The sequence below is a fragment of the Mauremys reevesii genome, linkage group 19, assembly GCF_016161935.1.
Source record: "Mauremys reevesii isolate NIE-2019 linkage group 19, ASM1616193v1, whole genome shotgun sequence".
Lineage (NCBI taxonomy): Eukaryota > Metazoa > Chordata > Testudines > Geoemydidae > Mauremys > Mauremys reevesii.
Genome location: NC_052641.1, coordinates 21099233 through 21114676, shown reverse-complemented (window position 1 = coordinate 21114676; position 15444 = coordinate 21099233). Strand labels below are relative to the sequence as shown.

The 15444-nt window shown below is 44.7% G+C and overlaps 1 protein-coding gene across 1 annotated transcript; it reads right to left on the bottom strand.

Annotated features, from left to right (window-relative positions):
* Positions 1-2400: 2400 nt before the first annotated feature.
* Positions 2401-3510, bottom strand: B3GALT9 (beta-1,3-galactosyltransferase 9). Its single transcript, XM_039506022.1, has one exon. It carries the CDS (start codon positions 3505-3507, stop codon positions 2401-2403), a length of 1107 nt encoding a protein of 368 aa, XP_039361956.1. The 5' UTR covers positions 3508-3510.
* Between the last annotated feature and the right edge of the window lie 11934 nt (positions 3511-15444).

The window sequence follows — 15444 nt, the reverse complement described above, 5'->3', positions numbered from 1 at the left end:
GTTATGTTTCACTTTTTATGTGGGAATGGCTAATGACTGTTTTCCATTGGCACAGTGCAGGCACTAAAAATATCAGAAATCCTGCATGCATGGAAAAACTTTAAAACAGTAAAAATTATGTTGAATAGAATGTAAAAACATCTTCCACTTGTGCTGGCTAGTTTAAGATGTTAAGTGGTTTTTGTATGCTGGTAGCTATCTGAGCAGTGTACTGACATTTCATTAAACTTTTCTACAATGTGCAAGTCTCTTCCTTTATGTGATAAGTGTGAACATGTGCAATCGTCACTTACGAAAACTACTATGTATAGCCAGTGTTTGGGAACATTGGCTGCCTATGCTACATTTGTCTAATGCAATATTTTACAATGCCAAAGAGGGTGTTTTCATGTTTCTTATATATATTTTTTTTTAGGTGAGCTTTACTGAAAGCTGTCACTTGCTTTAATTCTGAGAAAAGTGTGTGTGTGTGTGTGTGTGTGTGTGTGTGTGTGTATATATATATATATATATATATATATATATATATATATATATATATATATATATATATAATAATATAATATAATTTTTATCCCTTCTGACAAATGCAGAGACTGATCTTTCAGTGAGTTACTGCTAGCCACTTAAGCACTGTTCTGTGCTCCTTCCTCAAAGCCATGTGGCTTGCATGCTGTTGATAGCCAATAATGTGCACACATGAGAAATAAAATAACTATTTTTTCTCCTCAGTGGTTAAAGTAGTAGGTGGCAGATACATAAAGAGAAAAAAAGACCAATGATGTAATCAAAATTCAGAGGTTAAGATCTTGTCTGCATAGGGACACTCAAGAGAGTTAAACTGAATTAACTAAAGGTGTGATTAATTAAACTGCTTTAGGCCCCAGTGTAGAATTAAAATGGCCTTAATTCAGTTTAGTTAATTCACTTCTAAGTGAAATAAAATAAACTGAATTAAGGTCACTTTAATTTTGAAGTTTGTCCATAAAGGGGTTTAATTTTCTGGCATGTCCCCATGTAAATGAGCCCTAAGTAAAGCACAAACTCCCACAGCCCTCTTCTTTCAAATACTCTGAAGTAAACTTCTGGCACTCCTGCTAGCCAGAGCAACTGCATTGAATTAATAGCTGAGGACACAATGTGTTCTTTCACACACTCTATACCTTGTTTATTAGAACTGTTCAGAAAATGTGTGTGTCTGAAAGGAGAGGGGTCCCCCTTCACCATCGAAAATATCAATGAAAAAATAATCCATAGAAAATTTTGACTTCATTTAAAAAAAAAAAAGTTTTGGGCCCAAAGCAGATTTGTCTTGAAAATGTTTTGACAGCAACCCAATTTTCTGTGGAAAAAGCAGTCTCAGTGGAATTTTTTCACCAACTTATCATATAAGACCAATGTAACAAAACTGGCAATTTAAGTCCAAGATATGAGTGCAGCTCTTTCATTAGCTTCACAACTTATCCTGCTACTCTCTTTGGTCATCGCTAGGGTCCTACCAAATTCACGGTCCATTTTGGTCAATTTCATGGTCATAGGATTTTTAAAATAGCAAATTTCATGATTTAAGCTATTTAAATCTGAAATTCCATGGTGTTGTATTGTAGGGGTCCTGACCCAAAAAGGAGTACTTGGATGAGAGACTTCCAAAGACAACTTAAGGCTTTACAGGAAGTGGTGGCAGACAGGTGGCATTCTTACTGCTGATTCTGTGCTGACCCCCATATGCCAACATAATGTTGTTCAGGGCTGCTACAGGCCATGTCTTCTGAATGAAATATAAACTGAGGCCATGACTGCTTGTGATCATTAAATACAGGGCAGTTCTACAGGACAGTTAGGTTGGGTATTCTGTGTAAAATCTGCTTATCAAGCTGTTCCCCTGGTAGTTTCAACAGGGTGCTCTATTCTTCATTCTGTCCTACACTGTTAAAAGGATGCAGAGATAGCTACATTTCACTGGAGAGTGATATGATTTCCATATTTTGCAAGGTAGTTTGGGATTGAATGATGCACCACTCAGTCAAATTGGATCAAAACTAGTTGCTGCATAGAGGGGCAAAGAAGTAGATGACATGAAAAAACTGGATATACACAAATTCTTTAAAACAGTTTTTACTTAGAAAATAAGAATTGCATGCAGTTCTACATTCTTTATGTGAAAAAAGCACATCCAGTGCACTCATTATAAATTACTGAATTAAAACACACATCCTTTTTTAGCGTCAGGAATAATTCACTGTCAGAACAGGGTGGGGTGGGGGGAACTTTCACATTTAAAAACCAACATTGAGAGGAAATGTTCAAAGCAAAAGATGAAAGATAAGATGAACTTTCTAACAGGAAAAATGACAGTTAAAGGTGTAAGTACAGAGTTTCTTCATGTAGAGGAATTAAATCCTAGTTGGTAAAATGCAAAGCCTCATTTTTTATTGTTTCTATGTTAAAATGTTTAAACTTGTCAAAGTAGGTCAAGACTCTGCAGGATACCAGCCCATAATAAGTTTCCAGTAAAGCGCAGTCTTTTCCATCACTTATCTCCCTCCATTCTTTAAATAGCTCATCTTCTTTAATTTCAAAAGAGGTGAAAATGAATTTGTAGCAACATCGATTGTATCTAATGTGCTTTTTCCCAGAAAATCTAGAACTTTGAATGGGTATGATGCCAGCTTTCTTAGCACAGATTCCAACAAAGACATCAGGAGGAAGCAAAACTGGTGTTTCCTTGGCAACAATGTATATCTTCCGAGCAACATCCTGAGAAATGACAAAAGCTGTTCCACTACAGTAATCTGGGTAATACTCTTCTTGATATTGACTGAGAGAAACAAAGCTCTGGCTTTGAGGGTCTCTGTCAGGCATATCTTGATGAATGACCCTTCCAATGTAAATATCCTCGAGATGTGTTCTTAAGCTAAGCAAGTATTCAGCCAAACTTGGAATGTTGACAAACATTTCTTCATTGGTTTTGAGAATAAACCTTGCGGTGGAACAGAATGTTACAGTCCACTCCATGCTCATCACAGTCTTCAGTGTCTGATTCTCAAAAGAGTCAAGGAAGTTTCCTTCAATGATGTCTCCATGCTTTTGATATTCTTCACTGATGTCTAACTGGATGGCTTCTGAAGCTGGCTTTCCTAAAGCAAACAAAATAAGTACAGCATACCTCCTGATGCCTGTCACATTACCCCATGTTTGCCTGATCAGGTTACGCCTTGTCCGGTTTTCTGGGCTGCTGCACACAATAACAAGCAGAAATACCTCTTGATCTGAGCACACGTCTGAACTGCTGATGATGTAAGACTTGGACATATTGGTCTTTAGGGGATCCATGTCTAATTTCCTGGCCTTCTCCCTGATTTTGAGAATTTTCATGTCCGTGTATGTGACAGGTAGTGAATGTAGAAAGTATTCCTCCAGCAAATCTCCTCCAAACAGCAAAGCATGGAAAAGCATGATGTTGAATATAATAAAACACCACTGATGTGTCCGAAGCCTGCAGAACATCACCTGGAGAAGAGATGGACATTCACTTCTACCTCTAACTGATTATCAAGGTTGTCATTTGAGATCATACGGGGTAATGTTGAGCCAGGACAGCCTGGTTCTGTTTCTCTGCTCTGCTATTCTGGACAAATTACATTTCCTCTCTGGTCTTTACTTTCCCCATTTGTTAAACACAGAATGATGCCCACATTTTGTGAAGGGCTAAAAGATCCATGGATGAAAAGTGGGGTAAGTCCATTAGTCTATCAGGCCTACTCTGTTCAGCATATGGAAGTGGTAGCAACATACATTAATATGCTAATATTTTCTGAATTTGGTCTAATTTATTGGTGTCAGTTTTCCTAATGACCCAAGAGATTACACAATGTGCTCCAGCATAAGTTGGATAATTTTAAAAGCTTTATGCAGCAAAGTCTTTGATATTTAAATGCCCAACTTGTGATATTTTGTGATATTTAAATGCCCAACTTGAAGAATTATTGTGAATTAAAGAGGAAAGTCTCTGTGACTTGTTAATTATAGAGACTCGTTCTCATTCAGAATGCCAGAAATTAGAGTTGGAAGAAATTGATCATTTCATCTAGATGATCTCCCTACTAATTAGGACTGTGTCCTATTGTATATCTGTTAATGTTCTGCCTGGTCTCATTTTAAAAATCCCAAGGGATTGAGCTGCTATTTACCTTGGGGGAAAATATCACTTTAGATTTCCACCTCTTCGTTTAACACAATTGTACAAGCTGTATTTAGTAGATATGGACTTGCTTTTTCATGCTTTTTTGTAGTCATGGTTTCTAGCATAAATAACTCAAATTAACCAACTTTCCAGTTACTTTACTATTGGCATATTCATTAGTAAGTGGGATGGAGTCAGCGCAGTCCTATTGTAGCTGATGACCCAAGGTAACATTTGCAATTCTAAATTGTCTCCTCCCGCACCATATACCATAGCTAAATGATAGAAAGCACTTACCTGCATGGTACCAGTAAATTATATGTGCTGTCAAGATCACTGGAGCCTTTTTAGATGAAATTTCTTTTTTACATTTATAAGCAATATTTCCACGTCTGAAACTGAAGAGGCAGCGTTGTATGTAGGTCTGTCAGGCTCAGGTTACCTGCTAGTAACCAGATCCACTGCACATTTTACTTCCCCTGATTGTGAAAGGAAATACAATCCGGGACAATCAGCATGTTGCAGCTGCCTAAAACCCAAAGTAATTAGAATTCTAGCCATTCCCTTTATTAATTTCTGATACACAGAGGGAGGGGAGACCTGAATAGAAATATATTTGCCCTCTAAAAGGGACACCCTTCCTAAAAGAATAAAGCAACATTGACATTGATCTGCTTTGCAGTGTTAGGCTACACTAGTACTAATACAATAAAGTTGTGTTCTACATACCCAATGTGGGTGGGTTTTATGCTTTAGAGGGAGGCACTTGTACATTACTTTATTCTGCAGTTTCTGAGATCAATACTGGGTCTGTGGAGGATGAATTCATGAAAGGCCCATGCCTCTGTTCACACAGAGCTATTGTGGAGCTGCATTGTGAAAATCCTTTTATGTTGGTGCTAGATCCTGTAAACAAGTTGATGTGGTCAATAAGATTTGCCCACCTGCTTTCTACGCTTTACTCTGTGAAGTTGTTGCTGCAGAGCAAAATCTATGAAAGAAAGGGACCAACTTCTCATTTCCTAGTTTAAGTCAATGTGAGCGCAGCTTAATGTTGTAGTTTTCTTACTTGGTGAAGAAGTTCTTAATTTCTGTCATTCCTGGGCTCTGGAGCCTTTGACATAAATGTCCACGTGTAGCTGCAGCTTCTGTTCTTGTCCTACCACCTGGTGGTGTGATCCTGGCTTACTTCACAGGCTGGTGGTCTGGGTTGAGTCGGGTCGGTGCTTGGATGGCACCTCCAACACACAGTGGAGCTGGTGACGAATGGTGAATAATACTGAGCCGATGTCCCAGAGTGGTGTTCAGGGGGCTCTGCTGCAGCTGCTGCTCTTTGATAAGACATAGAAATGAAACCTTGGCACTTTGTGCTCGTTGTATGATGCTTTTCACAAGGGTAACGATCTTCCCATGACTATGAAGACGCAGAAAAAGAACTGTGGTGTGATTTGAGACATGGCCAGCAGAGGGCAGGGTTTCATAATGCAGAGCAGAAAGGCTGTCTCCATGGCAAGCAAAGGGAAGCCCCCAGAGATCTGTGAGGCTGGAGATAAGAGAAAGTGAAGTGGAGCTGAATTACCTGGGTCAGAGAATGTGAGAGCGCGTCAGGCTGTGGACTCAGGGTTTGGCTCATGGGAAGATGAGACTATAAGGATCCTAGTCGAGTCAGCATAGCTGGGATTGCTGCAGAGGGAGCTGGGAAGGTCTCCCCAGGTTAAGCGCCATTGGGATTGTATCCAAAGCCTTTAGCAAAGGTCAGGTTCTCCCCCCTCACTCTTTTGGGGGTATTTTTTAAATGGTTTGTCTGTTTTGCAACCATCTCTGAGACGGAGAGGAAAACTGATTATGGCAAAAGTGGAGACGGGCTCCAGTCTACAGTACTTCTTTTCTTGCTGGTGCCCTGTTTACGATGGCCTGGAGGGGCCATTAGCCGTAAGAGAGAATTGATACGCGGATGGGTTTTCCCCGCCCTCCCTTGTTGGCTTTGACTTGACTTGACTATAGAGTTCACTGGGGCCCAGTGACTGATACTCTGGTCACTTCAATGCATCCTTGCACAGGCTTCAAGTTTGGCCTATTAGCCAAATCCAACAGTAGCACCCTGGAAAGCCTGCAAGGAAGGATGGGCAAAACCTTTGCTTCCTTTATGCTAATGGGGGGGGGGGGAATCTCCAGTTGCACAGGGCACCAAATGCTTATTGTGCCCTTGATTCCCCCTGTTGCTAGCAGAGCCCCTCCGATGGCTCGACACCATCCCTCCATGGATGGAATGGCTCGGAGAGAACGTCTAGGCCTCTTGGCATGTGGAAGAGATCTTTTCCCTCAGGTGCTCTGGGTTTTTTTGGGTGTGCTCAGAAGCCTTGATGATTTGCACTTTCCAGCAGCTGCACGGGGTCCTGTGGCATTGACAGCAGCGCCCCTGGTGTTTAAGGTTACGACGGGCACAAGCTAATGGAGGTGGGGCTAGAACGACATGCCCGGTGTTCACAGTCTGAAAATACCTACGTCTTGTGAAATGTGTTTGTATGTTGTCACAAGCTGCGCTGATTGCTTGATTGATCTCCCCAAAAGTGCTCTAGTGAATGATTCCTTCATGGTTCCCCCATTGTTAATTGCTATTTAATTAGGCCTATTATGTATTCAATCTAGGAGTGGGGTGAGGCAAAGTTTGCAGGGGAGGAGAGGAGTGAAAAATGGAAAGTGTTTTAAATCAGGGGATGTCTTTCTAGTGCGTGTAAATGCAAGACAATGAACAGGGGAGGAAGGAACCAAGGAAAAGGCTAAATCAGTGGTTCTCAAACTTGTGTACTGGTGACCCCCTTTCACATTGCAAACCTCTGAGTGCAACCCCCCCTTATACATTAGAAACACTTTTTTATATATTTAACACCATTATAAATGCTGGAGGCAAAGCAGGGTTTGGGGTGGAGGTTGACAGCTCGCGACCCCCTGAGGGATCCCAACCCCCCAGTTTGAGAACCCCTGGGCTAAAGCTTCACAATTCTGAGTATTTCCCTAGCACGTTCAGTCTTCAAAGCACTGTCCAAATATTAACTAGTTAATCCCCAGAAAATCTGTCAGGTGACTGCGTCTGTATTGCTGTCCCTATTGATAGATTGGGAAACCAAGGCACAGAGGTCCAGTTATACTCAGTAAAGTGAGTGTAACCATGCCCCTCCCCTTACTCCTCTGCTCCGTTTCCTGGGAACATTCGGTCAGACCCGCTGACTTCAGCAATTAAAAATAAAAAATAAGGTGGGGAGGGAGTGATGCCTGTTGTCCCTACAGAGCCACAAAGCTTCAGGTGAGGGAGCTGGATTCTGTTCTGGCTCGTGCATCCTGGAGGGACTTGTCTGAGTCTGCAGCAGTCAGTGTCACAAGTGGGCTTAGAACCCCAGGGTTGCTGGCTCCTAGCCCAAAACTGATCATGCTCCCGTGTCTATTTCTCAAGATCTCTGGAGTCAACATGCAAAGCACAACCTGAGGGCTTAGTAGCCTTATTTAATATTAATAAGCATTATATATCCTGCCCAATTCTGGGTAGAGCTTTCAGGCAGCGAGGAGGGTACTGTGGGGCAGAGGAAAAATAGTCCTTGTTTTCCCACCTTCAGCTGCATAGGGCAGGCTCCTGACTTGCCCTCCTTGCCGATTATATGGGTGGATACTGCCATGCCCAGGCTCTGGGGAAGTCTCTTACCTGCTGCATGAATCTGGACTGAATTTGTCCAAGAGACTTCAGTGAAGCTGCAATGAACTTGCGCAAGCTAATGGAAGGGTTTCTCAAGGATCTGGGTAAGTCTGGGATCTCCTGCCCCTCCACATGGCTTACAATTCCCCCCCACCCCCCAATAGTGATGCTTTCTGGCATTCGGCCTCTGATCCTTTCAACATGTTTCGACTGTCACTGGTGGTGAGTTCAGTAACAGGAATAATACTCCCATACCATCAGGTCTTGCAAATGGGCTGTGGGAACATGTCAAACAACCCAAAATTTAGTGATGCCAATAGCTAAATACATGCTTGGCCAGGTCTTTAATGTATCTTTAACAGACTCCTTCATATCTGAGCAGAAGCACTTCAGGAGACAGGTTTCCCTCGTTAGATTTGAATACAGGCCATCAAGGATTATGGCCCATTCAGGTCACCTTCTGGCACGGAGAGTTATTGCATATTTGATTCCTATTGCTGTTCTTTTGGTCTTGGATAACCCTGTGTAAATGTTAGGCCACCTTACCGGTGCATGAGCTGGTGCTACATCAGGGAGGGTGCAGATGCATTTGCTGTAAATGGCTGATTAAACAATCTGACTCCTTTAATGAGCAAAGGGACAAATCTCCCCTTACTGCTTTATGCAAGTGAGCTCCATGAGTTCGGAGTGAATCTCTGTTGGCCTGATTATAGGGGTAACACCTAGGGCTCAGGTGCCTTCGTGGTTTACCACATTCACCATTGGTCTCTGCAGAGCTGCCTTTGGATCTGGTTAGGCTTACAAGGCCTAATGAATTTTGGGGCTCACTGTCAATTGGGGGTATGAACCCCTTACTAGACAGGAGCCCCCGTAGCACCCCCGATCACAGGGTTAAGTAACACTTATGGGCTAAAGGGGCCCCGTGCCCTTGCCGAGGAGAGATTTAAAAGCCAGCCAGGCTGCTCAGTTTGGGGCTGGCAAGCCAGGGTGCAGGATGTGCCCTGGGAACTCTCATGTAGGACTGGAGCGGAGCCAGTATCGAGCCGGTGAGTGAAGGAAGCCACAGCACCTGGACGAGACACGGACCAGAAGCCTGAAGCCAATGTTCCCCAGGGTCGGGCGGTGCTCGGATGGGAGGTGGACGGGAGCGGGAAGTGACCCAGGGAAGCTGAACACCACATGAAGACAGGTGAGCAGCCAAGGCAGCCTCACAGGGCCCTGGGTCTGAATCTGGTGTTGTAGGGAGGGCCCACTTTCACCTGCTTCCCCTGCGCCCACCCAGGCAGCAACCACTAGGCAGGACTGCCGCCACCTTGGACTACTGCCACTAGGTGGGACGGTCACTATAGTGAACCATGACCACTAGGCAAGACCCCCATGCAACACCCCCCGATCACAAGTGCCTAGTGGATGTGGGTCCACAGCACTAAACTGCCACAGAACTTGATGAGAGAGGCTTACCAGGCCTACCTGTGCTGCAAGAAGCATTTCCTATTGTCAGTCCTTCACTTCAATGCTGCCAGTCAGCCAGCCCACATGTTTTTCCTCTTGACTCTTAGTGGTTTAATTTAATTAATTACAATGTAAAATAATAGTTTAGAGAAGGTGATTTCTTACAGTGAGAAGGGCATTGGCTCCCAAACATGGCCCTGATCGGAGTAAATTTCCTTAAACTCTACCAGCAAAGTTCTCTCTCAGGGATAGCAGAGGCAGTGGGGCGGGAGGACGGATGGAATTAACACACAATACAAAGGAGGTGGAGGGAAGATGCCAAACCAGGTAGGCAATGCTCCCCACTGAGGAACTGCTGGTGACAAGAACTGCATGGGAATGTCACTAGCACAAGGAGTGGAAGTGGAGCCTGGATGAAATGAATATGTCTGGTTTAAGCCAGGTCTGAAAGATGGCACCCCCCAGTAACTCAGCGCCCCTTAATGGGCAGGTGCACTGGGGTCAGCGTGGGCTCAGAGCGGAGCAACCAACGCAATTTCCTGCCCGCAAAAGGTAAAACTCGTAAATGGCTCCTTCCCTGCTGCTTGGACCCAAGCGGTGATGAGGGCTTCAGAAATCCATGAGTGTAGCTCAGCTGAATCAGAATGTGACGTCCCTGTCGCGTTTAGCAGCCAGTAAGGGGTGAGTTCCCCTATCGGAATGCACTGGTGACCTCCAACCTCCTACTGACCTTTAATTATTCTCCCTATTTTGCAATGTATCATGTTATCTAGAGCTTGGGCTGATCTGTTCTGATGCTAATCATACAGTCCAGTGATAACTTGCTTTGCAAGGGTCTGCTTCTAAACAGCCTAATGTAGCTGGTCTGGAAATTCCCCAAGATTTTTATGGCTTTTAGCTTCTGGAATCTATTTGCTGGAATTCAGATCTATGACACTCATAAACAGAAGGTTGAAGCACTCATAAACAGAAGGTTCTGTAGCAGCTGAGTAGAGATAATTCCATGCCATTTAATTTTATGTTCGGTTTTGTCTGTTAAGAGGTTTTGGAGACATTCGCTGCAGTTTGACTCTTCTTGTGACACAAAGCCCATCATCTGCACTGACCTCTTAGTGCAATGAATCAAACTGTTGGTATCTAATAACGTTCACCATTGGGTAGTGAACCCCACTGTGACTTTCCTCTAGAATCTTATCTCAGCCCTACTTAGGGCAGCAGGAATGTTCTTTCTCTGTCTTTGATACGGAGATAATATTCTGTACTTGCATGAGGCATTTCATCAGAGGGCTTCAAAGCATACTACAAACTTTACTTAAGCCTTCCAGAAATGTTGGGCACCCCATTTTACAGGTGGTAGGAAACGGAGGCTTGGAGGGGATAAATGACTTCTCCAAATCCATAAAAGGAGGCAGTGGTAGTGCTTGGATTAGAACCCAGGAGTCTCCATTCCTAGCCCTGTGACCTAATCGCACTTACTCAGTTTCCATCAGAAAAACTATTTGGGATTAAGTGCAGCCAAATGGCAAAGTACAAACCCCAACAGGGTGAAAGTCTGTCACAAGTGAGTTTTAATAGGAAACTTACTCTGAACAACACTACACTCAATGGGCAGAGGGGATAGATCAAATGACGTGTCTCTTTTGCTGCATTGGTAAAGTCTTCATCCTGCTTCTGAGGGCTAGTCTACACTTACCTGCCGGGTCGACGCGGAGAGTTCGACTTCTCGGAGTTCGAACTATCGCGTCTAATCTAGACACGATAGTTCGAACTCCCCGCGCGCTCCGGTAGACTCCGGAACTCCACCACTGCAAACGGCGGTGGCGGAGTTGACCTTGGAGCCGCGGACTTCGATCCCGCGGCGTCTGGACGGGTGAGTAGTTCGAACTAGGGTACTTCGAATTCAGCTATGCTATTCACGTAGCTGAATTTGCGTACCCTAGTTCGCCCCCCCTTCTTAGTGTAGACCAGGCCTGAGAGGTTTTTCCATTGATGGGAAGACGGTCAGAGACTCTGTTGTGACATCCTGTGGAGATTCTGCTCAGTAATTCATAAACTACACGCCACCTACAGCAGCTATTGTGGGGAAGGGTTGGGGAAGAGAAGACCATGAGTGTCACAATATAGTGTCCTGTCTATAAAGATACTGACAGCATGTGAAGAAGTGGGTTCATGCTAGGCTTGGTCAGGAATTTTTTTAACGAAATTTTTTAAATAAAAAATGCCAGTTTGTTGAAACTGCAATTTTTCACAGGAAAGAGTCAGATTTGATTAATTTCTCAACTTGGAAATATGTACATTTTTCTCTTTAAATTGTCTAATCATCTTGGTTCAATATGGATCATTAGGGTTGTTTGTGCTTAAAGCTGTATCAGGATGGATGATGCAGCAGCTGTTTTTAAGGTCTCCTAATGCTATTTTAGCTCTCCTGTATTGTGTGCTTGCCCAGGATGTGATAGTGCCCTGTCCCCACTGCAGAGCTGTTCTGGGATAATGTTGGGACTGGGGAATTTGCATTGTCTCAGGGAGCAGCTTGAATTGCAAAGGAAACCGGTTACCCAGGACTCTCAGTCTGGAGCCCACAAAGCAAGCTGGCAAGTCGAGCTCATTTTTGCTGGTAAGTTTGTCCTGTCTCCGTTTCTGTTGAATTTGTCTGAGATGCGTTGAGTTGGCCACGGTGTTTGGGGAAGGCACTAAACATACAAAGACAGAAGAGGCCTGGAGCAGAGCCAGAGCTGAGCATGTAGCTGAGGTGTCAGTGTGAGGCTACAGAGTACAGCGTTTCTGAGAGTGGGAAAGGACCCTGAATTCTTAGAGCCTGATCCAGCTTCCACCAGAGTCAATGGTGCTGAACCGAGTCCTAAATATCCTACGTTCTAGAACTGGGGTGGCCAACCAGCCTGAGAAGGAGCCAGAATTTACCAATGTACGTTGCCAAAGAGCCACAGTAATACATCAGCAGCCCCCTCCCAGCACCTCCCACCCACTGGCAGCCCCACCAATCAGCGCCTCCCCCTCCCTCCCCACGCCTCCCGCCCGCTGCAATCAGCTGTTTTGCAGTGAGCAGGAGTCTCTGGTGGGGAGGGGGAAGGAGCGACTGGCATGGCAGGCTTGGGGGAAGGGAGGGAGTGGTGGCAGGACCTGGGGCAGAGCAGGGGGTTGAGCAGTGAGCACCCCACAGCACATGGGAAAGTTGGCATCTGTAGCTCCAGCCTCGGAGTCAGCGCCTATGCAAGGAGCCACATAGTAACCTCTGAAGAGCCGCATGCGGCTCCAGAGCCACAGGTTGGCCACCCCTGTTCTAGAAGAAAAGGGGGACTAGGGACACAGGGTGCTATAAGGAAAGGGGTTTCTATCTTAGTGTGTATAAATCCCTAACTCTGCAAATAGAGCACCAGGGACTAATGAGGCTCATAATCTGCACTGTATATAATCATACTTTGGACATGAAAAGCAGGAATAATATTTAGTACCAAGTTCTCCATAGCCACTTCCTGTCAGGGTAGTTAAGCAGGGTAGTTAAGCACTGGAACAAATTGCCTAGGGAAGTTGTGAAATCTCTGTCACTGGAGGTTTTTAAGAAGTTAGACAAACACCTATCAGGAATGGCCCAGTTATTTCGTAGTCCTGCCTGGAGTGCAGAGGACTGGACAAGGTGACCTCTCAAGGTCCCTTCCAGTCGACACGTCTATGATTCTCTGACCTGACTAGTGCTCCCCCTGCCCTTCTGGAGGAGTTGGGCATTTGTTTTCCTGGGGAAACTGAGGCACAGAGTGTTGATTTATCTAAGGCCACAGAATGGGTTTCTGGTGTCTGCAGGGCTGAATCCCAACATTGTCTCCATTTGGATTGTGAGCTCGTAAGGGAAGGGACCTGATGCAGCCATTTGCACTGTCAGGCACCCAGCATCGTTCTGGGCATGTCAAAATAAACATAATCTCAACTGTGGGTGCATTCAGAGCGGATCTGGCTTTGGAGCTTCCCAAATTCTGGGGTGATTTTGGATCCAGAGCTCAACTGTGGATCTAAATATCAGGTAGGTCAGTCCTGTGTCTAACTTCTGTAAGCAGTGTATGTGTTGCGTGTAAGTCTTCATGCTGCTTATCTAACTGCAAGGCAACACTTGTGTGCAATTAGTGTGCTGGTGGAGTTGGTTTGCAGGTGAGTTTGCTTATTTATGAACTTCAGGAGTGGGCTTGTGATCAGGGATTTGGAGCAATCAAATTTTTGAATTGCTTCGCTCTGGCACCGCTCCAGCACCAATAGTGACTGCTCCAGCTCCAGGCAAAAACCTGCAGCTCCACTGCTCCGCGCTCCAGCTCTGGGTTCCGCTCCAAAGCTCTGCTTGTGATGTTGCCTGAACTTGTTGTGTTTTTCTTGATTGATGTAACAAATCCCCCAATCGGTGGGTAATGCCCAGATCTCTGCACACAGAGGACCTGTAACCTCTCTTGGGAGATATTTTAATCCTAAATGAAGGACTGTAAAGAACAGGTTTCAGGAAGATACTCTCTCCCCATCTAGCTAATTCTTCTGCTCTAAGAGTTGTCTGTGTCCCAGGTTCTAGAATGGAGAGATGGCTCATAGCACAAAAGGGTGTGAAAAGTTTATTAATATAACATTTCCCCTTGGTTTTCTGAGAAGAGGCAAAGTGTATGCAGCAGCTATATTGTTTCAATGAAGGTCCACTTTAAAGTGGAGATTTCCTAGTTCTAAATACTATTTACATCTGAGTTGGAATGGCTGCACCTAACAGCTCAATCTTAAAAACATTCATAATGGTTAGAGAAGTTTCACTTTGTACCTTGGCAAGCTGGCAATCAGCATGAAAAGTGTCCGTTAAATTCTGTCGCTAAAAATAAGCAGCTAATAGGAAAATCTTTTCCCAATTAAAAAAAAAATCAGAATATATTTTGAAAACCTCTACTCCTCCTTGCAGAAGTTCCAATCCCCTGCTAAACTACTTATTGAGCAAATGAAGAGTAGCATTCGAAACCATTTCCATGAAAAAAATATTGACACTGCAACTTATGTATTTATAAAACAATAATCAAACTCACGACTGAATCTTCCCGGTTGCAATTGGTTCCAATTATGCTCAATGTGGTGTTTGCGGTACTCAGTGGTGAAATCATTTATTTGAAATTGCCTTGTGAGTGTAGTAATCATTCCAAACAGTCACTGCAATAGTAATTTAATAACCCAAGTGAAGATGCTGCTTTAGGCCTGTCAATAAACAGCTGCTGATGGCCCATCAGAAAATGCTGTAGATGTAAAAATTCAATACACTGACAATGCTTCCTACCTGTCTTTGAATTGTCCCTGGCTGTATAGATGGGAGCCAGAATAACAGTCAGCAAAACCCACCCCAAAGCCTCAGATCAAAGCAGTATTATTGCCTATATGCTTTTCCCCAGCTGAGGCATCAATAATTGGTTGACTTTTGGAAAGAGAATTTTTGCATTGTGGAGTTTTTTATGTGCTGGTTTATTTTCCTGGGTGATGATCTACCCATCCCCATGACGGCTATGAACAACAGCAACACCTCTGGGAGCCCATGAGGCCTCTTTGATGACAATACGTTTTAAAGCTGAGCATGGGGAGCCTAGAGACCATGGTGATGGGCATGTTCTAAATGCAGAAGACAGCTTGGTGACCAGGAAGTCAAGCTGTGCATTCAGAAACGGAGAAGAGTGGCACCTGCAGCTGTACCCATGGTGCGTATCATTGGCCCATCGTGATGGGGTGGTGGGACCAAAATTCAGCGAGTGGCATTGTGACCTGGTGCATGGGGGTTGCAGAGGCCCTCAGGTTGGGCCCCCGGCCCCTCTGTCATGATGGGGCCAAACTAGAGCCGCGCTGCAGCTCCCGTGCACCTGATCACAACCACACTCGCTCCATTTTGGCCCTGCTGCTCCCCATCATGATGGAGAGCATTGGGCCAAATCTGAGAGGGCAGTGGGGTGGCCGGCACTGCTGCTCCTCACCTCTGCCATGGGGCCAGCTCCTGCGCCAGGGCTCCTCTTGGGGGTCTGCCCAGCCTCCTTCCACTTCCAGCAGCCAGTGTCCTCTCTGCTCTGCCCTCAGGAGTCACTCAGAGACAGCCTCAGCCTACAGGTATGGG